General features: G+C 37.4%; 3 protein-coding genes across 7 annotated transcripts; 2 read left to right on the forward strand and 1 right to left on the reverse strand.

Annotated features, from left to right (window-relative positions):
- The first annotated feature begins 111 nt into the window (after positions 1 to 111).
- Positions 112 to 12,498, forward strand: LOC108328902 (uncharacterized). Of its 5 annotated transcripts, none has more exons than XM_017562801.2 (8): positions 112 to 260; positions 1,344 to 1,435; positions 1,556 to 1,767; positions 7,700 to 8,542; positions 9,810 to 9,859; positions 9,967 to 10,277; positions 10,442 to 10,599; positions 11,039 to 12,498. In XM_017562801.2, exons 3-8 carry the CDS (start codon positions 1,609 to 1,611, stop codon positions 12,263 to 12,265), a joined length of 2,748 nt encoding a protein of 915 aa, XP_017418290.1. In that variant the 5' UTR covers positions 112 to 260; positions 1,344 to 1,435; positions 1,556 to 1,608; the 3' UTR covers positions 12,266 to 12,498. The 5 variants fall into 5 exon arrangements, with proteins under 5 accessions (XP_017418290.1, XP_017418287.1, XP_017418288.1 ...); XM_017562798.2 differs by having other exon boundaries at positions 1,344 to 1,428; XM_017562799.2 differs by lacking the exon at positions 112 to 260 and adding an exon at positions 274 to 559 and having other exon boundaries at positions 1,344 to 1,428.
- A 507-nt stretch (positions 12,499 to 13,005) lies between these two features.
- On the reverse strand, positions 13,006 to 13,706 carry LOC108328903 (uncharacterized protein At5g19025-like). Its single transcript, XM_017562802.2, has one exon. It carries the CDS (start codon positions 13,626 to 13,628, stop codon positions 13,035 to 13,037), a length of 594 nt encoding a protein of 197 aa, XP_017418291.1. The 5' UTR covers positions 13,629 to 13,706; the 3' UTR covers positions 13,006 to 13,034.
- Positions 13,707 to 15,372: 1,666 nt separating this feature from the next.
- LOC108328904 (uncharacterized) lies at positions 15,373 to 24,012 on the forward strand. Its single transcript, XM_017562803.2, has 2 exons — positions 15,373 to 17,652; positions 21,490 to 24,012. The coding sequence occupies exons 1-2, from the start codon at positions 15,373 to 15,375 to the stop codon at positions 23,773 to 23,775; spliced, it is 4,566 nt and encodes a 1,521-aa protein (XP_017418292.1). The 3' UTR covers positions 23,776 to 24,012.
- Positions 24,013 to 24,196: the final 184 nt, after the last annotated feature.

The following is a 24,196-nucleotide window of genomic DNA, read 5'->3' on the forward strand; positions in this document are numbered from 1 at the left end:
CGCAAGCAAAAAGCAAAGGTTTTTGTCAGTGAGTGAGTGTGGCTCTGATGTTGCTTATTAATAATTAAAAATATTATTTATTAATGAAAAACGCGAACAAGGAAAATGAAAAACATAACCAAATACATTGTACAAGGACTGATCTTACCTCTTGTTAAATTTCTCAAAGTACTATAGAGTAGAGACAGATGCTGACAACAGGAAGAGCTTTCAACTTTGGTGTATTATTGTTCCGCTCGCTTGTCTCTGCTTTCTCTTTTGTAAGCTGTTTCTGCTTTTTTATTTTTTGCACTTCTCCATAAGTTTTTTATCATTTCCTTTTCTTTTTTGCTTGACTGCTTGCCAAAGTTTGATTCTTTTTGCGTACTGCATGGCTTGAAATTTCACAAATTCATCTGGGTGCTGTGGACAATGGCTGAATAGTAAATGTAAACTGGTGATTCTTTAGTGTGAATGGACCCATTCTCTCGTTAGGTTTTGCTGCAAGGAATCTATTCCTTTTTTGTGTCTAAAGAAAAAAGAATAGTGGGGTTTGTGTTTGAAGTATGTGAAGCTTCAGGTTATAAGCAAAGTTTCTTTCTTTTTGTTTTTATGGGGTGTTTAGATTTTATCTCGTTTTTTGCTTACAAACTGTGTTAAAAGGAGCGTTTTCATTCTTGTGCTCTGAAAATGATGGAGTGTGGATGGTGGTGACTTGTTGGAGGTCAGGTTAGTGAAGTGTTTTTCTGTGGGTTCACGTGGTTAATGAAGTCTTCAATGTCGATGGGAATAGGGAAGTATGGTCATCGAAGAAAAGTATTATTGTTTAAAGATGCAACTATAGAAGTTTCTCCGTGTAGGGATTGCTTCTATGTGGAATTTTGTGTTAGATACCCTCATAAAGGACCTTATTGGTCCAGTTGTTGCTACCGTTGGCAAAGGTTCTTTCAGAATGTGGTTGTTCATGAAAAAAAAAAAACTGAGAAAATCATGGGCTCTTGTGGTTTATTAATTAATATCGTGGCACATTAAGAGGTTCCTTGAATTTCTCTGTAGAAGAAAGATGAACATTTTTACTTCAGCTTATTGAGCTTGCCACTTTTTCTTTGCAACAAAGATGTCTCGTGCTTAGCTGGCTGGTCCTTTTGTATAAATTATAAAAAAGGACTAGTTTCCATTTTGCTTTTGCATATATATTATAAATGAAAATTTCATGGCACTAAAGCTTTTTAAGATTTTCAATCATCACAATATTGTATTGATATTTCAAATGCCTGTGGTGAAACTTGCTTACCCTTCTTTCCTTCGTTCATATTAGTTTATGTGAATTGCAACTCCTTAAGGGCTTTTTAACTAATGTGCAGGTTAAAATCAGGAGTTAAACTGCTTTTGTAGATTGAAGATATATTCTATCCGAATCCAATATTTGAGAGATGTGTCCTGTGATTTGTAAGATGTATTCAATTTGTCATTTACTTCTCTATATTCATAATATTATACACTTCAGTGGTGAATGCTTGACTCTTAAGTGGAATGGACTTTATTGGTGACCCGTGTTGTAATTTGTCTTCTTCAGTGCTCCAAGCCTAGCATCCAGCAGTTAAGGAGTTCTTATCCAAAGAAGTTTAAATGTTTGGGAACAAAGTGTTTCTAACTTATAAAAGAAGGCGTCAATCTCCAACTAGTAATTTTATCCATGGGAATTGTAACCAACATTCAGTGTGTGAAGATGCCCTTAATGACAACCAAACTGTGGAGAAAACATCAGAAAAGCATGAAGAAAAGACGGTGAGATTCTTAAAACCAACTTCCGGTTTTGTTGATATGTTCATGGAGCATCAAACTTCTATCTCTCTCTTTCTCTCTTTCTGCAATTCCATATCTAACAAGATTTAACAAGACTCTTGTAGGCCTTGGCATAAACTACTAGGCAGTGGCAAGGTTCATTAATGTATTTCTCTCAAATAAAAATGGTTTTCATTGTTAAAAAAATACTGGATTTAAGTGCATTGGTGTATACTGGCAGTGAATTGCCAGAGAGAAAAACTATGACATTATATTACTGGGGCTCATGTACTTTATGTAAACTCTCATGTCTAACAGGTGAAGGTAGCATTGTGAGGGCCTTGATACGAAATATTTTTAAATGCATTGATGTATATTGGCAGGAGTATAAATCTACAGAAGTATAAAGAAATTGGAATGGATAACTTTTAATTTTATAGTAAGAAATTACCTTCTTGAGATTGTTTTTGTGATTAGAGAAAAGATGTAGTTAGAGGCATGTGAAAATAATAACTTCAGACCTTTTTGGATAAACTTCTCTATAAACACTTATGAAAGAAAAAGATAAAATAAATTGAACTTCTCTCATAAGCTAAATCAACTTATGCGCATGATTTTTATTGAACCTCTTTTCGTTTAAGTTTTCCAATGTATAATTTGATGTTATCTTTTGGGAGAAGCTTAATTCATCACACCACTTTTTATCTCCTTTCCTACAAGTGTTTATGGAAAATTTTATGTAAACAAGGCCCCTACTGATTTATTTTCCTTGTAGTGTTATTTTTAGTAATGTGAAAATCTTTGAGTTAGGTTTGAATACGCTCTTGTAAGATGCACCCTCAAGTGACAAAAATGTAATATATTTTCCCCATATTATTATGAATTTGGAGGAAGAGAAGAAGAAAACAAGTTGGTGAGAGAATCAAGAAGGCAATGCTCTATAATAACAAATGATTTTTGACTTTGACCTGGTAAAACAACCAATAGGTTAAGTCAAAATATATAGGGTTAAATATGTTTTTGGTCTTTTAACTTTTAGTGAAAATTGGAAATAGTCCCTTTTTAAAAAAACTTTGGTCCAATTTAGTCTTCCAACTTTAGAAATGAGTGGATTTAGTCTTTTTAATTGAATTTTGTTGGGTTTATTTCATGTTTCAAACACGTTTCTGATAGGATCTAAGGCAAGAGGATAGAAGGCGAGAAAATGAGAGAGCGGTTAGGAAAGGCGGGATGGGAGAGCTTATATAAATAGAGTTCTATTCATTGTTAGAAGGCAGCTAGCCATTTTCTTATGTTTTGTAAACAGGTTTTGGACCTTGTTGAGGGGGATTAGGCTCCCGAGTTGTTATTGTTTTTCATTACACTTACAGTAAATACATACAATCACAGTGAAATTCATACAATTCCTTTGTTTTTTATTGTTTGATTGCCTTTGATTTGAGTGGGTGTTGTGAGAAAGTTAGGTCTCTAACTCGGAAACCTAACAATTGGTCTGACCTGCCGGATCCAATTAAAGGCGGAGCCAGATGGTGGGCAAGCTACCGCTTGGGAGAATAGAATCGAAGGGAGGATAATCGTGATGGAAGGAAGAGACAATACCTGGGAGAGGAGGACTAGCGAAAGGAGCATGGTAGAATACAGAAGAAATATGGAAGAAATACGACAAGAAACGGCCGCGATGCGTCAAGACTTACAAGAAATCATGCAAAGGCTGGGTGGACGAAACAGGAACCAGGATGGACACGCAGATGGGGGCCAAGCGTCCGTCAGTGAGAATCAGAGGGTGAGGCGGAAAGACGAAGGAGGAAGGGAAGGCGAACATACTGAGGGGCAAAACAGCTGGCGGAAATGGGTGGCGTTACCCGTCTTCGAGGGGATCGATCCGTTGAACTGGATCAATCGCTCAGAGAAATTGTTCGAGTTACGTAGGGTATTAGAGGAGTAAAAGGTGCGCTTAGCCGATATCAGTATGGAGGGGAGCGCTGCCTACTGGTTCAGAGCATGGAAGGAGAAAGCCAAGAATCGTTCCTGGGATGGCTTGAAGGAAGCCCTGGTGATAAGGTTTGGAACCATTATTGAGCGTTTGGCGGCATCGAAACAGATGGGGACAGTGGAAGAGTATGTACAGGGAGGCGAAAAGGTAAGGAAAGGGAGTGGGATAGAAGACGAGTCATCTAGGGGACGAACGCGAGGAGCGGTTACTGAGCGGTCCGAGGCCAAGTATTGTAGACCGGACCGATCGGTATTAGCCGAGCAGTCCGAGGCCGATCGCTATAACACAGGCCGATCGAGAGTTGTTGATCAGTCCGAGGCCATAGAAGACCTGAACGAAGCCTGAGGGTGACTATATTGGGCGAAGATGAGGTCGAAGAGGATGAAGGAGCGGAGGATGAGGTGGAACAACGACAGATGGAACTTTCGGCTTTCTCTGCAGGAGGATTAACTCAATCCAGGACGATGAATCTTCAGGGGAAGATAACGGGGAGACCGGTGCTACTTCTGATTGATAGTGGTGCCAACCACAACTTCATATCATAGAGGTTGGTGGAGGAGTTGGCCTTAGAGGTGGAGGATACCAGGCAGTATCAGGTGAGCCTGGGAGATGGGCAGAAGAAAAGAACCCAGGGGCTGTGCAGGAAGGTAATACTGGAGATAGGAGAAGTGGAGATAGAGGAATAGTTTTATTTGTTCGAGTTAGGAGGGGTAGACGTGATATTGGGAGTAGATTGGTTGGCAAAATTGGGAGAAGTGACTACTGACTGGGGAAGACTAACTATGGTCTTTAGGCAAAGAGGGAAGCAGGTAACAATCCAGGGGGATCCCACATTGGCCAAAGAAGTGGTGGTGCCAGAAGCCCTGTTGAAGATGACAGAAATAGAAGAGGTGACAGTAGTATGGAGCTTAGGACGTATGGAGGGAAAAAAAACCAGAGACTTAACTCAAGGATTGACAGTAGCACAGGGAGAAGAATTGGAGAGCATACTGGAACAGTATAAAGTGGTGTTCCAAGAGCCTAGAGGGCTACCCCTAGATATCCACATAAAATACCATTGAAAGAAGGAGAGGGTCCCATTAATGTAAGACCCTATAGATATCCACATATGATGAAAGGAGAAACTGAAAAACAGGTGGAGGAGATGCTTAAGACGGGAATAATAAGGCCTAGCACAAGCCCTTATTCAAGCACGATTATTCTCGTCAAGAAAAAGGATGGGAGTTGGAGATTCTGTATAGATTATAGGGCTCTTAATAGAGCAACCTTTCCTAACCGCTCTCTCATTTTCCCGCCTTCTATCCTCTTGCCTTAGATCCTATCAATGATAGGATCTAAGGCAAGAGGATAGAAGGTGGGAAAATGAGAGAGCGGTTAGGAAAGGCGGGATGGAAGAGCTTATATAAATAGAGTTCTATTCGTTGTTAGAAGGCAGCTAGTCATATACTTTTGTGTAAACAGGTCTTGGACCTTGTTGAGGGGGATTAGGCTCCCGTTTTTGTATTTCGTTATACATTACAGTATATACATTCACAGTGAAATTCATACTATTCCTTTGTTATTTCTTGTTTCTGTGCTGTTGGGTGTTTGGATATTGTGAGAAAGTTAGGTTTCTCAATCGGAAACCTAACAATTGGTCCAACCTGCCGGATCCAATTGAGGGGAGAAGAGAGCAATGGAGGGCAGACTCGATGGAAGACTGAGTGTAGTGGAGAACCAGCTGAAAGCCATGGAGATTGCGGTCGACGGAATAAAGGCTAAAAACTTAGCACTGCGCCAAGATACGACGACGATACGGCAAGACTTGCAAGAAGTCATGCAGATTTTGGGAGGAAGGGCGCGTGACCAGGAGGGGATGTTGGACGGTAGTCAAGCGTCTGTAAACGCCAATCAGAGGGCGAGGTGGGAAGACAAGATCATAGGAAGAGATGGAGAGCGTGGCGAAAGTCACAGCGGGTGGCGAAAACGGGTAGAATTGCCCCTTTTCGAGGGTTTTGATCCGCTAAATTGGATCAATCGCGTGGAAATATTTTTCGGAGTGCAAGGCGTATCGGAGGAGGAGAAAGTGTGATTAGCATACATTAGTATGGAAGGGAGTGCAGGATACTGGATCCGGTTCTGGAGAAAGAAGGCCAGGAACCAATCCTGGGAAGGGCTGAAGGATGCGCAGGTAATGAGGTTTGGGGTCGAAACAGAGGGTCAGTCGTTGAGCGATTAGCAGTGACTAAACAAATGGGGACAGTGGATGAGTTCGTCCAAGAATTCGAGTGTTTGGCAGGGCTGACGAAGGGGTTGCCGGAGGAACAACTACTGGGGTATTTCCTCGCGGGCTTGCAGGAGGATATACGAAATCAAGTTCGAATACAAGATCCTCAAGCACTAATGGCCGCCATGCGAATAGCCAGGGACGTGGAGGAAGCTCGCAAGGGAAATAAGGATGGGGGCTGGAGCGGAAATAAAAACCCATCAGCATGGGGGCGAAGTGTAGGCAGAGGAGGTGCGGTGGCGAGGGTCTAACCAAATCGAAGCAGTGAAGAAACGAAACAAAATAGGTGTGCAGAAATTTTTTTTGAATCATAGGGCGTTTCGGAGGAAGAGAAGATCCGCTTGGCTTACATTAGTATGGAAGGGAGTGCGGGGTACTGGTTTCGGTTCTGGTGGACGAAGGGGAGAAACCAATCGTGGGAAGGATTGAAGGACGTGCTGGTAATGTGATTCGGGGGACGAAACAGGGGTACTATTTTCGAGCGGCTGGCGGCGACCAAGCAAACTGGCACTATGGACGAATTCGTTCAGGAATTTGAGGTACCGGTGGGCCAAACGAGTGGGTTACTGGAGGAGCAATTGTTAGGGTATTTCCTTGCGGGGTTACAGGGGGAGATTCGAGATCAGGTTCAAATACTCGACCCTAGCGAATTGATGACGACCATGCGCATTGCTAGAGATGTGGAAGAAACTCGCCGGAGTAATAAGGCGGGAGGTTGGAGCGGAAGTAAGACCCCATCATCGTGGGGACGCAGCACAGGCGGAGGAGGGAGGAGTGGCTGAATAGAACTCTATTTATATAAGCTCTCCCATCCCGCCTTTCCTAACCGCTCTCTCATTTTCCCGCCTTCTATCCTCTTGCCTTAGGTCCTATCAGTTTCATAATAACTTTTGATTTGTTTACACATTTCCGCTTCAATGTTAATTGTGAAACACATTTAAATATGAAATAAATTTAACAAAATTTGGTTAAAAAGATTAAATCCACGTAGTTCTAAAAATGGGGGGCTAAATTGGTCCAAAGTTTTGAAGATGGACTAATTCTAATTTTCACTGAAAGTTAAGGGATGAAAAATATATTTAACCCAAATATATAAAAGGAAAAATTAGACTAAGTCAAAATTTATCTAAAAATCATCATTCACAATTTACTCAATGCTAGGCTTGTTCCTTTAGAACTTCTGAGATACTCATAGATATAACCAAATTTTGAAATACCATAAATCTGTTGTATACTGTACAAAACATGAAAGCAAGAAGGCCTACTGCAATTTTGGGATGTGAGGGGAGGAATCCAGAAAGCTGATAACCGAGTAACAAATTTAAACAACCAACCAATAGTTTACTATTTTGTTATATTTACAGGAGAGGAAGGTGATTTTTTTGTTGAGAAAGTTCTTTCGATGCTGGGATATCATGGCCATTAAAGTTCAGTTTTTTCCTTTTTCCTTTTAAAGAACAATGGAAATATCAAGTAAACAACACTCGTGTGGAGTTTCCCTGGTGATGTGATGCATTACAATAACATCCACCTTTCTTATAATTATCAATTACAGAGCAAGTAAATTAATTTTGGGAGCAAAACAGGCTATATACTGGAATAACACTTAACTGCCGATTACATGGACAGCTTTTGTGATCGCATCTGACAGGCTTACTCATCTATATATTTTGTAGGATACTTGTGGTGGGAAAATGCCGTGTTTCAAACAGCGGGATTATTCATCATTGCCTCTGCTTCAAAGCACTGGTGATCCTAAGACAGAAGTGCTTGGAAACAATGATACAATAGAAGCAATGGCTACTGCCCATGAATCATTTTCAACAGAGGATCCCTGTGAGGATAACATCAAGAATGATGATGGTGAGTTGCCCATAGTAGAGAAGACTTCAGATAATGATTGCAATACTCAGAGAAATTCCTGTGCCCTTGAAAGCTCTTGTAATGGATGTGACAACTGTTCTAATAAAATTTCCCTGCCAGTTGAATTGGGTGCTGTCAATGATTTTAATTTAGTCAACTCAGAAACATTGATCACAAGGGATATCAGTTCTTCGCAAGTCAATACATCTACTATTTCTAATATTTCAATGGATGATCCTACTGGTTGTCGCCCCAAAGGTAATATTGGAAACCCATCTGTAGATAGGGTTATTCGGGCCAACTTGACCAGTCCTCTAATAACCTTCAGTCGATGTTACAAAAGAAAAAAGTGGTTAGATGGAAATGACAAGCAAAACAGCTTATTGCACACGAAGGAAAACATTTCAGTGTTAACCAAGTGGAGTATGCTTGCAAATGGCAATCTATGTTCTAGTGATGAATCATCCAGCGAGGAATGTCCTGTAGATAATGTACCTGACCTTAATCAATCAGTGGAGCTTTCAGAAAAAGGGAAGACATTGAGTGAAACTAAATACAAAAAATCTTGTAGAAGTTGCTCTATGTCTTTCCTGACAGACCTTAATCAATCTGCTGAGCTTACAGAAAGAGGGGAGCTTTGTCAAACTCAAGAAAAAGTATGGCTTCCTGGTGATTCTCTTAAACCTTATGGTTTTTTACTTGAAATTTTGATTTATTCATGAAGTTATATGATAATTACTTTAGGTGATGATTTTAATTTGTAGAAGCTTCTTAAGTTTTGTATTAATATTTATCGCTAATTTTAGGATTATCATTTGTCTTCTTTGCTGATGATCTTTATATGTGAATGCAGTGAATGATTTGATGATTTATAAATTACTTCATTCACTTGGATAAAGGGATTTTAGCTTTGCTATTATTCTTCGACTAGTGTATATTATTGAACTACAATTTTGAGTGTGGAGAACCTCATGTTGTCAACAAACTTTTATACTTCTATTGAAACATCATTGGTTTTTAGTGCAACCGCAAGTAGTTGTTATCCATGGATTGGTATATTTCTGTATACTTTTTTTTAGATCATGACTAAAATCATCTTGTAATCTGACTTAGTATTTTATCCATCACTAATTTCACAGTCTGTTATGCAGTTAGGTTAACTTGAAAAGTTAGTTTAATTGTACTTTTTGTTCCTTTATTTTTTTAGTGTTATTTTGGTCTTCCAAATTTTTCTAGAACCAAATTTTGGCCCCCCCTACCAACTTTTTTCCCTAAAACCTTAAAATTTTTATTTTCTATACAAATATTTGAGGCTTATGATGAGTTACGGCTATGAAATAATTTTAAAATTTTAACAGTAAAAAGTTGAAGAATTTTCTACATAGATCAGGGTTGAAGAGGGAAGTTTTTATATTTTGGTTACTTAGTTTTGAACAGATTAATGTTTGAAACTATATAATCAATTCATTTTTTTGAAGATTGAGTGAGAATTTAAATGCTTTAGATAGAAAATGAAGGAACCAAATTTGCTTAATTTTGAAAAGATTGGGACTTAATTGACTCAAAAACTTAGAGGATCAAAGTCACGTACAATTCAAATAAGAGAGACCAAAAGAACAATTAATCATACAAAGCTTTTAGTAGGTTTAAAATTCTTTATCCAACTTAGATACAGGGTTTTGTCTCCTCTTCTAATCCTTTTCTGGAGATGTAGTGACGAAGTCAACAGATAATAGCTTAAAGACATGGGAGTAAACAGACTCAAAACGGTACTCTATACATTAGACAGAGCTATTGGACATCTTGATCATGAAAACTACTCAGTTTCATAGAGGGATTGACTATGTGACAAATTTTGATGTTGATCATCAATCAATTAGTCACAGATCTCGTGAATAACAGTAGCTCATAATTTTATGACAGGTCAAAAGTAGTGATTCTCCGTGTTCCCCTGGAGTTGTTTCTGAAACATGGTATATTTTCATAAATCTCAACTCTGCATTTTTTTTTAATATTATAAATCCAATAGAAAACCATTAGCTGCGGGGGAGAATTGTATTCAGTGCTTTCATTCTAACAGTATGACAGACATGAGAAAGAAACTTGGTCATGGGGAAGACTCCGGAAAAAATGCCTCTCATACAGACAGAACAGGAGAACTGAGCCACAGTTGTCTGATTCACACGGAAGACCTACATCTTAATAAGGATTGCCAGGTAGTCTCTGTCAAAGTTGATTCTGAAGATCCCTATCCTGCAGCCGCAGGCACTAATCAGGAACTACAAAAGTCCCAAACCTTGTTGTGTGAGGCCAATGAACATGGTTTGGGCAATGAAATGATGAAAATTGCTGAATACCAACCTCAGTTTGACCTACCTAATAACTCTGCGGGTAAGATTTTCCCCTTAGCCTCAAACATTGAAATATCAATCTAAATATTTTTTCTGTAATTGTGAAGTTTTTATTGATTTATATATTGCTTCGAAGCTTCGTCATGCATTATTTTCATTTTGTTTAAAGAATTTACTCTTCATATAAATTTTCTTGTGATACAGAAGAGCACATTGTTGATTTAAACATGGGTGCTGAGAAGCATCCCTTTCATTTGAGGATGAGAGCTCCTGCGTCCAAATTGGAATCTGCATGCAGTAGTTCTGCCATTGCTGAAGATAAAGTTTCTGAACTGGACCTTTTAAATGCTAGAAATACACAGGTATAATAGGATGCCAATGCATTTCTATAACTTCAAAGGTGATATTTTATATTTTAGAAAAGAAAATTACAATGTGCAAATCCCGGCAAACATATTCCTATTTAGGAAGAATTAACAAAATCTAGAAATAATGGTTAAGTAGTTAACCAATAAAAGATCGGATAAAACATTGTTTTTGTCCCAATTGGAAATATAAATGTTTTAATTTATCCTGGTTGGAAATATGTGTACTAAGACTTAATTGGATTTCTTCAAAAATGGTTTGTGCACTGTTAGTCTTACTTCCCAAGTGCAACATTTCTCACTCTTTTAAAGCTTGTTGGATGGGGCTGTTTGTAAACATCAACTATGAAGTTCATGTTATATCTTCCCTTTAAAAGACGATGATAGTGTTCCTCATTATTGATGTCTGGTTCTCCTTATCCTCTTGTATATCCAGCTGATTTCAGAAGGAAAGACTACAGCCGGTGTTTGCTCAAGTAGTACTCAAGCTCAGTTAATGATGACTGAAGAAAGAATGAGGGTTCAACAAACAAAAACCAGTAAACAAAAATCGATGCCTATGATTTCTCTTTCTTTGGGCTTGTCTTTACCTATGGAGCTCAAGGCTAGGGTCAGTGATTCTGTTAATAGTATGTCAGTTTTGTCTTTGTCAAATTCAACCACTGAAACTATAGATATTGTGCAAGATGGACTATGTCGGTCTTCATCACCAAACCGGAAACTATCGCATCCCAGGAACCAGGTAGTATTTGACAACATTGTACGCAGAACAAGAGCTTTAAATGAAAGAGGAAAATTTCAAGAATACTTGAAGCCACACCCTATCATGTGGTCTGAAGAGGAGTTGGATTTTCTTTGGATTGGTGTAAGGAGACATGGTAGGGGCAATTGGGATGCCATGTTAAGGGATCCTAGATTGCGGTTTTCACCATCAAGGGTGGCAGGGGACCTTGCTGAGAGGTGGGAGGCTGAACAATTAAAACTTTTGAACGATATTGATGTTTCACAGTTCATGTATCCAGCAGCAGAAAGGGCAGCAGCTGTGGCATCATTGCAAGGAAACTTTTGCCACTTGGATCCTAAACAAAGTTTCTGGGAGAGTAACCATTTGAAGAGGCCTATTACCAGATATAACTTTCAAAGCAACACCACTGCGCACACTCATAGGCCAACTATTCATTCCAGAAAGACCAATTACAACAACAGAGACAAGTATGAACTAGGATTTTTCCACTCTCCTGGAAGTTTGAGCATTTGCAGGCAGAACTCTTACTCGAATAACTATCCCTTTAATTGTTTGGCTGCGACAAATAATTTGCCCCACTGGCTCAGAGAAGCTGTTAACACTCCTCCAATCATGCCAAATATGTCTGCAGTGGGTTCCTTGAGTTCTCACCCAGACATGCCAGGAACTTCAGATCATTGCTTTAATACCAGCAAGTCATGCTTTGTACCTCAAAATTGGTTCAATGGTCTGAGGGCAAGTGAGCCACACATGCCAAATGGTTCTTACTATTCAACCTATTCAAGGAGAAAATATGGGGTGGTGAAGATGAACAAGTCTCTGGAATCTCGTGTCCAGAAACCAGATGACTTGATCATTGTTGATAGTGACACTTCTTCTGAAGAGACCATATCTGATGATCATCGTGCCAGCTTGTAGATCTCAACATTGAGGATGATTAAATGACAAGCTTTGTTAATAACTGTTGTTAGCTGCAAAAAGGTTGTAGTAAAATGATGCATGGTTTTGTAGTTGAGCAATCTGTAAAATGTAGGAGATTGAAGTGACTTGCTGCCAAACATTGATTTTCATATTCAACTGAATTTTTTAGAGATATTAAATGGTTGGCATTTATTTGAGGAATCAGATGAAATGCACTCTTTTGTTATGAATCTAATCTGTCTAAATATCATTCCTTGATTTGTTTTTATTTTTGATAAGGAAATTTTACAATGTAGTTGATTTCACTTTAAATTGTTGTTTTTTAAATGTTCTGTTTACATAAAATTTTAATCTCTTTATAAAGTATTTTTATTATCATTAAATATAAAAGTTTATTGGTTAAAGTCTGTTTTGTCCCCTTTATTTTTTGGTTTAATACCCAATTTTGTCTCCATTTTAGTTTGGAAATCTCAAGTTAATTCCTTTTTAGAAATGTAAGTGCAATGGATCCTTACTTGTAATTATTTGAGTCTAATGAGTTCCTTCCGTTAAATAGAAAGAAACGGAGTTAGTGGACTGATGATGTGGCAGTTGTCATTGGTGAGGTGTCAAGACGCAATTGTGTGCGTGCTTACGTGGTGTTAGGGTTCCCATTTTCAAATTGGGTTTTATTAAAAATTGGGGATAAAATGATTTGGGGGTGATTTGTTGGAGATTAGGGCATGTTCGTGTGTGAGGAAGAAGACAGAGGCAGTGATCACAAATATTAATCTACTACTGGAGGAGCCATCTTGCGGAGTTCAGAGCGGAGACACTCGTAATCGTGGTTGGCCTCGGTGCCGCCCTTCCAGGGCAGGCAGTCAATTTCAGCAGAGGCATCAGGGGAGGGAGCGGAGCCGAAGCGGTGAATCTGCAAATCGAACTCCATGGCCTTCTTAAGGCCCTTGCATCCGGAGCGCTGACAACGACGGGATCGGGGGCCGCAACAGAAGTCGGTGGCGGCAAGGGAGAGGGCGAAAAAGAGGAAGAAGGGGAGGAGGTAGGAGAGAGGGAGGGAGGGAAGGAGGAGGGAGAGGGAATGAAAGATGTATGAGAAATAGGAGGAGAGGAGGAAGGCCCCTGAGAAGAGGACGAGGAGCAGAATGAGAAGGTCCAAGGTTGCCGAGGGAGAGTGCTTGCAGTTGAACACATTGTTGTGATTATGGTGCTTGCAGTTGCACACAATGTCACTGTAGCGACCTGCCAGAATGATTGAAATGGTTGTTGGCACAAATGTATAAAGCAATGTGTGGAATTGAAAGAGATAAGGAATATGAGAAAAATATCTCCCAGTTGTTTTGCTTTTTAGTTGTAATAACATATGTTTTGGAAAGAGAAATTCCTGAGGAGAAATGTAGAATAGTTTTAGAAAGGAGATTTTGAAGCTAAGAAATGAGAAGAGCATCCAGCAGGTTCTTACATTTTCTCCTCCCATCTGAGGAACAAGAGAGCTGGGAATCAGTACAGTTGTTCCTAGCATCACCTGGTAATGTTGGAAACCAAGTAGGATTGCCTCAGCTTCATTAGCAAATGGGAACCCTAACACCACGTAAGCACGCACACAATTGCGTCTTGACACCTCACCAATGACAACTGCCACATCATCAGCCCACTAACTTCGTTTCCTTTTATTTAACGGAAGGAACTCATTAGACTCAAATAATTACAAGTAAGGATCCATTGCACTTACATTTCTAAAAAGGGACTAACTTGAGATTTCCGAACCAAAGTGGAGACAAAATTGGGTATTAAACCTTATTTTTTCAAATAATTTTACAATGTTTAGAAAAGAACAGTAAATTTGATATTTTTCATTGAATTGGTGTTAATTACAGAGAAAGGAATGATGTAGTACACTAACTAAACCTACACCCAATGTCACATGTACATGTTGAAAACTAATTCAAACCGTATCTTTATTTAGTTTCTCTCGTATGTTAGAGTAAATTTATGACTGATATTCTTTTGGAGAAATTGGAATCAGTGATTCATCCTAGGAAGAGGAAACAAAACATAAAATGTAAAAAGATAATCTGGTTCAAGTATTTCTGGAAGTGGAGGGTGCGTCATTCACTTGTACAGTTTGAAACTACTTTAAATGATGAACTAATCTGCTTAGATTAAGTTATTTAGGTATTCTCCACCAAGATATTTATTTTAATTTAATCATCGTCATCATCATATTCATATACTTTTGTTATAATATTTTTATTTCTCTCTTTCACTGTAGGATAAGGTCTACACTTTTTTCTTTCTTTCTTTCAATTCACTTATCTCGTCATCAAAAAAAGCTAATATAAAGAAGTTAGTTGCCAATTGTGATTAATTTAATGTTGGAAACAACATTTTTCCTGCCTTATGTTCCTGCTACAATATCATATACACGTTATTAATTATAGATGCATGTGAATATTTTAAAAAATATTTTTATAAATTTTTAAAATAAATATAATAAAATTACAAAAAGAATATAAAATATAATATAAATTAAATTAAATATCAAATAAAATTGAATTTTAATAAAATATAAATAAATTAATTGTAATTTTAATTAAAATTAACTTAAAAGAAATAAATTAATTTTTTTTGGATAATATATACTCATTAGGTATGGATAATATGATACATATAATCAACCAATTTATAATTAAATAGTAAAATATTTGTTATCGGTTGATAGTAGTAAAATATTGGTTATCTGTTGATAATAAATACTGATTTTGTGTTTCAAATTTTATTCACAAATATAAATATTAACATGAATATTTTTTTGTCATTCTAACTTAAGCATTTGGGTTTGGGTCTAATTGGTGCAAGAAATCTTACATGAGATTTATTACTTTGCATCAATCACACAAAAGTAAGGTCTACTTTTTTTTTCTCATCACAAAGCACCTTTGATTCAAAAAATAAAGTCCCATTATCTTTCAATTATATTTTCCACAGTTTGTAATAATTACACATGTCAACATCTTTGGCATTCTACAGACCAAAACTTCTTATAAATGATACGTGATCTGATCAGTTTTTTCAAACTAAGAAATTTTGATTGAGTTGCATAAACAATGAGGGAGCCAATGGCTAACTTTGTGATTCCACTTCCTTTCATGCTCTTCATTACTCGTTGGTTTCTGTTGGCTCATCATGGCAGTGCTGCAGAGACTTCCACATACATAGTACACATGGACAGATCCCTTTTTCCCACTGTCTTTTCAACGCATCATGATTGGTTTGAATCCTCCGTTCAGTCCATAAAATCAGCAACACCTGGTCACTCATTCAAGCAATCACAGAAACAGATAGTGTATTCCTATAACCATGCCATGTATGGTTTTAGTGCAGTGCTAACCTCAGAAGAGTTAGAGGCTCTCAAGAACTCTCGTGGTTTTGTTGCAGCTTATCCAGACAGAAATGTCACCATAGACACCACTCACACTTTTGAGTTTCTCTCCCTAGCCTCTTCCAGTGGCCTCTGGCACGCTTCCAATTTGGGGGAGGATGTCATTGTGGGTGTTATTGACTCTGGTGTGTGGCCTGAGAGTGAAAGCTTCAAAGATGATGGCATGACCAAGAAAATTCCAAGTAAATGGAAAGGAGCCTGTCAGGAAGGGCAAGACTTCAACTCTTCCATGTGCAACTTCAAACTGATCGGAGCTAGATATTTCAACAAAGGAGTGATTGCTGCAAAACCCAAGGTTAGAATCACTATGAACTCAGCCAGAGATACAGTGGGTCATGGAACTCACACATCTTCCACAGTTGCTGGCAACTACGTCAGTGGAGCCTCTTACTTTGGCTATGCCAAAGGGGTGGCAAGAGGCATTGCACCAAGAGCTAGGCTTGCCATGTACAAGGTCATTTGGGACGAGGGTCTTTACGCCTCTGATGTTTTGGCTGGAATGGACCAAGCCATTGCTGATGGGGTTGATGTCATTTCCATCTCTATTGGGCAGACTGGTGTTCCATTTTATGAAGATCCTGTAGCAATAGCTTCTTTCGCAGCAATGGAAAAAGGGGTGGTGGTTTCATCCTCTGCAGGTAACCAAGGTCCTGCTCTTGGAACTGTGCACAATGGAACCCCCTGGCTTCTGACTGTGGCTGCCGGAACAGTAGACCGCACATTTGGTTCTCTGACTCTTGGAAATGGTCAAACCATTATTGGTTGGACCTTGTTTCCCGCAAATGCGTTAGTGGAAAATCTTTCACTTATCTACAATAAGAATACATCAGCCTGTAACTCAGTGAAGTCGTTATCCAAAGTGGCCATGGAAGGGATCATTTTATGTGACTTGGTGTCAGACCCGGAGTTAGTGATTAAACAAAGGAGGTTTGTTAAAGAAGCCAGTTTGTTAGGGGCAGTATTTATCTCTGATCAACCATTAGTAAATGAAGAACTTGCCAGCTCTCCAAGTATTGTAATCAGTGCAAAGGACGCACCATCTGTGATCAAATATGCAAAAAGCCATAAGAATCCAACAGCCAGTATCAAATTTCAGCAAACATTTGTTGGAATAAAGCCAGCACCAGCTCTTGCTGATTACTCTTCAAGAGGTCCTTCACCTAGCTACCCTGGGGTCTTGAAGCCTGACATAATGGCACCTGGCTCTAGTATCCTTGCTGCTTACCCTCCTGATATATCTGTAGCTGCAATTGGTGACAATGTGTTCTTACCCAGTGACTACAATTTCTTGTCTGGAACATCCATGGCCTGCCCTCATGCTTCTGGTGTTGCTGCTCTTTTGAAAGCTTCACACCCTGAATGGAGTGCAGCTGCTATAAGGTCTGCACTAGTAACCACAGCTAGCCATCTAGATAATACACAAAATCCAATTAGAGACTATGGCTATCCTTCTCAATATGCTTCCCCTCTTGCCATGGGAGCAGGTCAAATTGACCCTAACAAAGCACTTGATCCAGGTTTGATATATGATGCCACCCCACAGGACTACGTTAATCTCCTTTGTGCTTTGAATTACACACAAAAACAGATCTTAACCATTACAAGATCAGGTTCCTATAACTGTTCTAAACCATCGTTTGATCTTAACTACCCTTCATTCATAGCTCTCTACAGCAACAAAACAAGGTCAGTCGTCCACAAATTTAAGAGGACAGTGACCAATGTTGGTGATGGTGCTGCCACATACAGAGCCAAGGTGACAGAACCTAAGGGTTCTATGCTGACAGTGTCACCTGAGACATTATCATTCAGATACAAAAATGAGAAGCTAAGCTACAACGTGATGATAATGTATAGCAAGTACAAGAAGGAAAATATCTCGTACGGGGATCTTGTTTGGATCGAAGATGGTGGAAAACACACTGTTAGGAGCCCCATTGTAGTGGCACCAAGTGGAATTGTACGAGCTGTAGTTTGATATTTCCTTGTTCTGGGCATGAAATCCTGCTTCTTCCATGGGACCCAAAATAATAAACAGTGTGATGAATAAGTAATTTCGTATTAGTTCCATTTCCAGTGTCCTATCAGTCATAGCTATCTAGGTGCATGGTGTACTTTTGTGGAAGGGTGAATCAAATGGACTTGTGAAAGTGTTCAATATGGTAAATAAAAATCATGTTTTAGATTAAATAGGTATTTTCTCCAACACATGGCCATGAATCTTTACTCGAATAAGTAATGGATGACACGAAGAAGAGACAATCAGAAAGAAGTGACCTTTGACTGGTTTAAGAACAGCACTTTTGGTTTCTCTTTGAAGCGACGCATCTCACTTATAAAGTCTCATTTTCTGAAGATTGTGATAAAGAAGGTGATGATGGGTTTGAGAGACACAGACATGGTGGTTCAATCATTCTCTTGGATAGAGAAGACACGTGAACGACAATCTGAACTTTAACATGATCGGAGAAATAGTGGTGCCGCATTCTCACTTCCTCAAACGTAGGAGTAGATTGATTATTTTTCTAAAAGTATTGAAACAAAATTGAGATTTTTAAATATAGAGTGATTAAATTTTACAAAAATCAATTTAAGAAAAAAAAAGTATTGAACCGAATTTATTTTAATATTGAACTATATTTAATAATTCAAAAACATTGATGCCTTTGGTTTGATGGGAGGCTTTTCTCTGTTCACATCTGTTGTTGTTATTTTTAGCTCATGTCGGCACAATTATTTTGATTTACATTGGTTAAAGTTATTATTTTACTTCTGGGTTGATGATTTTTTATAGCCAACTTTTCACAAGTGACGTTGACTAAAACCAATACTATTGAATGTTGGCTAAGAGCTTTCTCAATCGATATTGAAAAAATTAAATGCTAACGAATTTTGAACAAAGAAATAATATTGATAAATAAAATTATACTTACACGCATAGACTAAAATATATCTAGAAGAAAACCTTAACTAATGTCTATTAAGAAATATTTATGACCTCTGTTGAAAGAAAACTGATTTCAATAATGTTATCGGAAACATATAACTTCTATCAACATATTTTTTTAAAAAAAATACTATAAGTAAATATAGACAAGAATATAGCATTATCTACCATGATTGAGAAGAAAACCTTGATTAATGATTAATCAATAACCTCAACTTATGCAACCAAAAAATAATTTTAAATAAAAATGGTTAAAAGAACAATCTTTAGTTTGAAATTATCTAGTTAATAGTAACTGTAAAAAGAAATATCATATTTTATATTTGTTTTTATCTTGGAAGGAAGTAGAAGAATGATATCAAGATTGAAGTGAAATTGAGGAGAGATTATGAAGAAAAATAAACTACACAGATACGTAAATACAAAAAAGGTAGACGACAAATCTACCTCTTCTCCCCTGTTCCATCACTCTCTTTTTCATCCTCCACTTTTCACTAAAATTTCAAATGTCTTCGTCTACTTCAAAATTTCTATTTTTCTATACATTTTATCTTCTTAGTTTTCTTATTATTAAATTTTATTGGAGTTAGTTGAGAAAAGTAGTTATCTCTAATTAAAAAATTTATGATTTTGATAGAATTGTGGAATATTTGACATAAATGTGAAAATGACTTAGTTTCTAAATTTTGGTTTTTATGCAAGTATCGTGGTTGATTGAAAATTTGTTTAAATGTTTGAAGAGGAGTGTTGTTGGATTTAGTTTGATAAATGATTGTTTAAATGTTTTTTATTAAATATTGTTATTGATAAATTGAGGCTAGATTATATATTAACTATAGAGTTTTCTTGAGTGAAGTTGTGGACATAATAAATATAAACAAATTAAATTTATATAACCTTTTATTATGAATTTGATAAAATGTTGAGTTACGGACCAAGATTAATTTGAAACAAGTATAAGGTTGATTTTTTCTTATATTTTAAACAAAACGAAGAATATTAACATTTTTACTTCCAAGAAATATCTTGGTAATTGAAAAAAATCAAATACAAGCTTATAGTAATTTTGAGTGGGATGTCTAAATTTTATGGACTTTAAGTCTATTATATAACTGTTGTCATTCACTTCATTACCTATTTTTGGTGATGTGAGATTTTTTAAAATATATTATTTTTAGCAACTTTTTTATAAATGCAAAATGAATATTAATTTTTATATTTGATTGAATTGTAGTGTTATTCGAATGAATTATATTGTATTATAATTTTTATATGTGAATCATTATTTGAGTTGTATACTAAGTGTTGACACTTATAATGTAAAAAATATCTCTTCATTCATTAATTATCTAAGTTACATAAACTAAAATATTAGGTGATGAGAAAAAACAAATAAAGGAGTTGTTACATATTATGACGTGTAAATGTGGAAAGTTGAGTTGTAATAAATTTATCCAAATTCATGATTCAAATTCACTTATAAATTCAAGTTTTAAATTGGATCAGATGTTAATATCTTATAAGACTTACTTAATACAAATTTTTTGAAAGTGTCAATCAATATTTCATTTGTTGAATATCTTTTCACATACAAATTTCCAGTTTATATTTATTTGGAATGTTTGTGTTTGATTGAAATTAAATTATTTATAAATTGCTAACAAACGATTTTTACATTGATGCTATGTGACTATTCAGTTTAGCTATTAGAGGAAACAAGTTATGCAAGTAATTTACGCTATTATCCATTTACATACTATTTTTATGTAAAGAAAAGTACAGACTTTGCTATAAATAACTTGTAAGTGATCGCCAACAATTTCTAACAATGTAAAGTTTTTAGAGGCAATACAAAGTTATTAAATTATAGTTATAAGAGAAAATAAGTTATATAACGACAATATACAATAGTTTATTTTATCTGTAATTGGTCTTTGTTTAGTTTTGTCTGAATAAGTTTTCATATAGGTAGGACACAAGGCGAAAATCAGAAAGAAAAATAAAACAAAACCCTTCAGCTAAAAGAATAATTTTTATGTAGAAAAACTTCTCTTATGTGTGTGTTGCAGTAAATTTATGACTAATATGCTGTTGGAGAAATTGGAATAAGTAATTCATCCTCAGGAAGAGGAAACAAAACACAAATGGTCAAGAAAGAATCTGGTTTAAGTCTTAAAGGAAGAGGAGGCTAAGTAATTCACTTGTACTATTTGAAACCACTTTAAATAATAAGCTAATCTAGTTAAATTAAGGTTGTTTAGGCATTCTGTACCAAGATGTTTATTTTGATTTAATCATCCTTATCACACTCATATAGTTTATTATATATTTTTTTTTTCTCTTTCTTTCACTGCTAGCATAAGGTTTACACTTGTTTCTTTCTTTCTCTTTCAATACACTAAACTGGTCATTAAAAAATGCTAATATAAAGAAGTTAGTCGCCAATTGTGTGATTAATTCAATGCTGGAAACAACATATTTCTTGCCTAATGTTCCTCGTACAATATCATTCTCACACGGTTAAAACACTTTTATGGGCAAGTATACCAAGAGGATTTGTGTCTGATTGCTGGAATAAGGAAATCTTACATGAGATTTATTACTTTGAATCAGTCAGAAAAGTAAGGTCAATTTTTTTTTTCTCATCACAAAGCACCTTTGATGCAGAAAATTTGGTCCAATTATATTGCAATGATATTTTCCACAGCTTGTAATAATTACACGTCAACATCATTGATGTTCTACAGACAGAAAAAATCTTATATATGATGCATGATCTGATCAGTTCTTTCAAACTAAGAAGTTTTCATTTGAGTTGCATAAACAATGAGGGAGCCCATGGCTAACTTTGTGATTCCACTTCCTTTCATGCTCTTCATTTCTCATTGGTTTCTGTTGGCTCATCATGGCAGTGCTGCAGAGAGTTCAACATATATAGTCCACATGGACAAATCCCTGTTTCCTCGAGTCTTCACCACCCATCATGATTGGTTTGAATCCATCATTGATTCCTCTAAATCGGCAACACTTGGTAACTCATCCATACAATCACAGAAAGTGTACTCCTATAGCCAAGCAATGTATGGCTTCAGTGCAGTTCTAACATCAGAAGAGTTAGAGGCTGTCAAAAGCTCCCTTGGCTTTGTTGCAGCATATCCAGACAGAACTGCCACCATAGACACCACTCACACTTTTGAGTTTCTCTCCCTAGACTCTTCCAGTGGTCTGTGGCATGCATCAAATTTTGGGGAGGATGTCATTGTGGGTGTTATTGACTCTGGTGTGTGGCCTGAGAGTGAAAGCTTCAAAGATGATGGCATGACCAAGAAAATTCCAAGTAAATGGAAAGGGACCTGTCAGGAAGGGCAAGACTTCAACACTTCCATGTGCAACTTCAAACTGATCGGAGCTAGATATTTCAACAAAGGAGTGATTGCTGGAAACCGCAAGGTTAAAATCAGTATGAACTCAGCTAGAGATACAGAGGGTCATGGAACTCACACATCTTCCACAGTTGCTGGCAACTATGTCAGTGGAGCCTCTTACTTTGGCTACGCTAAAGGGGTGGCCAGAGGCATTGCACCAAGAGCTAGGCTTGCCATGTACAAGGTCCTTTGGGAAGAGGGTCGTTACTCCTCTGATGTTTTGGCTGGAATGGACCAAGCCATTGCTGATGGGGTTGATGTCATTTCCATCTCTATGGGGTTTGATGGTGTTCCACTTTATGAGGATCCTATAGCAATAGCTTCTTTTGCAGCAATGGAAAAAGGGGTGTTGGTTTCATCCTCTGCAGGTAATGAAGGTCCTGATCTTGGTACTCTGCACAATGGAATCCCCTGGCTTCTGACCGTGGCTGCAGGTACCATTGACCGCACATTTGGTTCTCTAATTCTTGGAAATGGCCAAACCATTATTGGATGGACCTTGTTTCCTGCAAACGCGGTAGTGGATGACTTTCCACTTATCTACAATAAGAATACATCAGCCTGTAACTCAGTGAAGTCGTTATCCGAAGTGGCCATGGAAGGGATCATTGTATGTGACCCAGTTTCAGACCCTGAGTTAGTGTTTGAACAAAGGAGGTTTGTCAGAGAAGCCAGCTTGTTAGGGGCAGTATTTATCTCTGATCAACCTTTAGTAAATGAAGGACATGCCAGATCTCCAAGTATTGTAATCAGTGCAAAGGATGCACCATCTGTGATCAAATATGCAAAAAGCCATAAGAATCCAACAGCCAGTATCAAATTTCAGCAAACATTTGTTGGAATAAAGCCAGCACCGGCTCTTGCCGATTACTCTTCAAGAGGTCCTTCACCTAGCTACCCTGGGGTCTTGAAGCCCGACATAATGGCACCTGGCTCTAATGTCCTTGCTGCTTTCATTCCTGATACTCCAGCAGCTGCAATTGGCAACAATGTGTACTTACCTACTGACTACAATTTGCTGTCTGGGACATCCATGGCCTGTCCTCATGCTTCTGGTGTTGCTGCTCTTCTGAAAGCTGCACACCCTGAATGGAGTGCTGCTGCTATAAGGTCTGCACTAGTAACCACAGCTAGCCATCTAGATAATACACAAAATCCAATTAGAGACTATGGCTATCCTTCTCAATATGCTTCCCCTCTAGACATGGGAGCAGGTCAAATTGACCCTAACAAAGCACTTGATCCAGGTTTGATATATGATGCCACCCCACAAGACTATGTTAATCTCCTTTGTGCTTTGAATTACACACAAAAACAGATCTTAACCATTACAAGATCAGGTTTCTATAATTGTGCTAAACCATCGTTTGATCTTAACTATCCTTCATTCATAGCTCTCTACAGCAACAAAACAAGGTCAGTCGTCCACAAATTTAAGAGGACAGTGACCAATGTTGGAGGTGGTCCTGCCATATACAGAGCCAAGGTGACAGAGCCTAAGGGTTCTGTGTTGACAGTGTCACCTGAGACATTATCATTCAGATACAAAAATGAGAAGCTAAGCTACAATGTGCTGATAAAATATAGCAAGTACAAGAAGGAAAATATCTCGTATGGGGATCTTGTTTGGATCGAAGATGGTGGAACACACACTGTTAGGAGCCCCATTGTAGTGGCACCAACTGGAATTGTATGAGCTGTAGTTTGATTTTTCCTTGTTCTGGGCATGAAATCCTGCTTCTTTCATGGGACCCAAAATAATAAATAGTTTGATGAATAAGTAATTTCGTATTAGTTCCATTTCCAGTGTCTTATCAGTCATAGCTATCTAGGTGCATGGTGTACTTTTGTGGAAGGGTGAATCACATGGATTTTTGGAAGTGTTCAATACGGTAACTAAAAAGCATCATGGCCTCAATCTTTCCTTGAATAAGTGATGGATCACAGAGAGAAGGAGAATATAGCCAATAGGATCCACGTAGATTAACTCATTCTTGCACTGCAAAATCCTTTTAACTGGGAATGCTGCTTACAAGTTTTTGCAAAAACAAATTTTGATGTGACATTTACATTAGCCATAAGAATAGCAGTTCACAGCTAAATAACTTTCACAATAT

This window comes from Vigna angularis, chromosome 2 (assembly GCF_016808095.1).
Source record: "Vigna angularis cultivar LongXiaoDou No.4 chromosome 2, ASM1680809v1, whole genome shotgun sequence".
In the NCBI taxonomy this organism is placed as follows: Eukaryota; Viridiplantae; Streptophyta; class Magnoliopsida; order Fabales; family Fabaceae; genus Vigna; species Vigna angularis.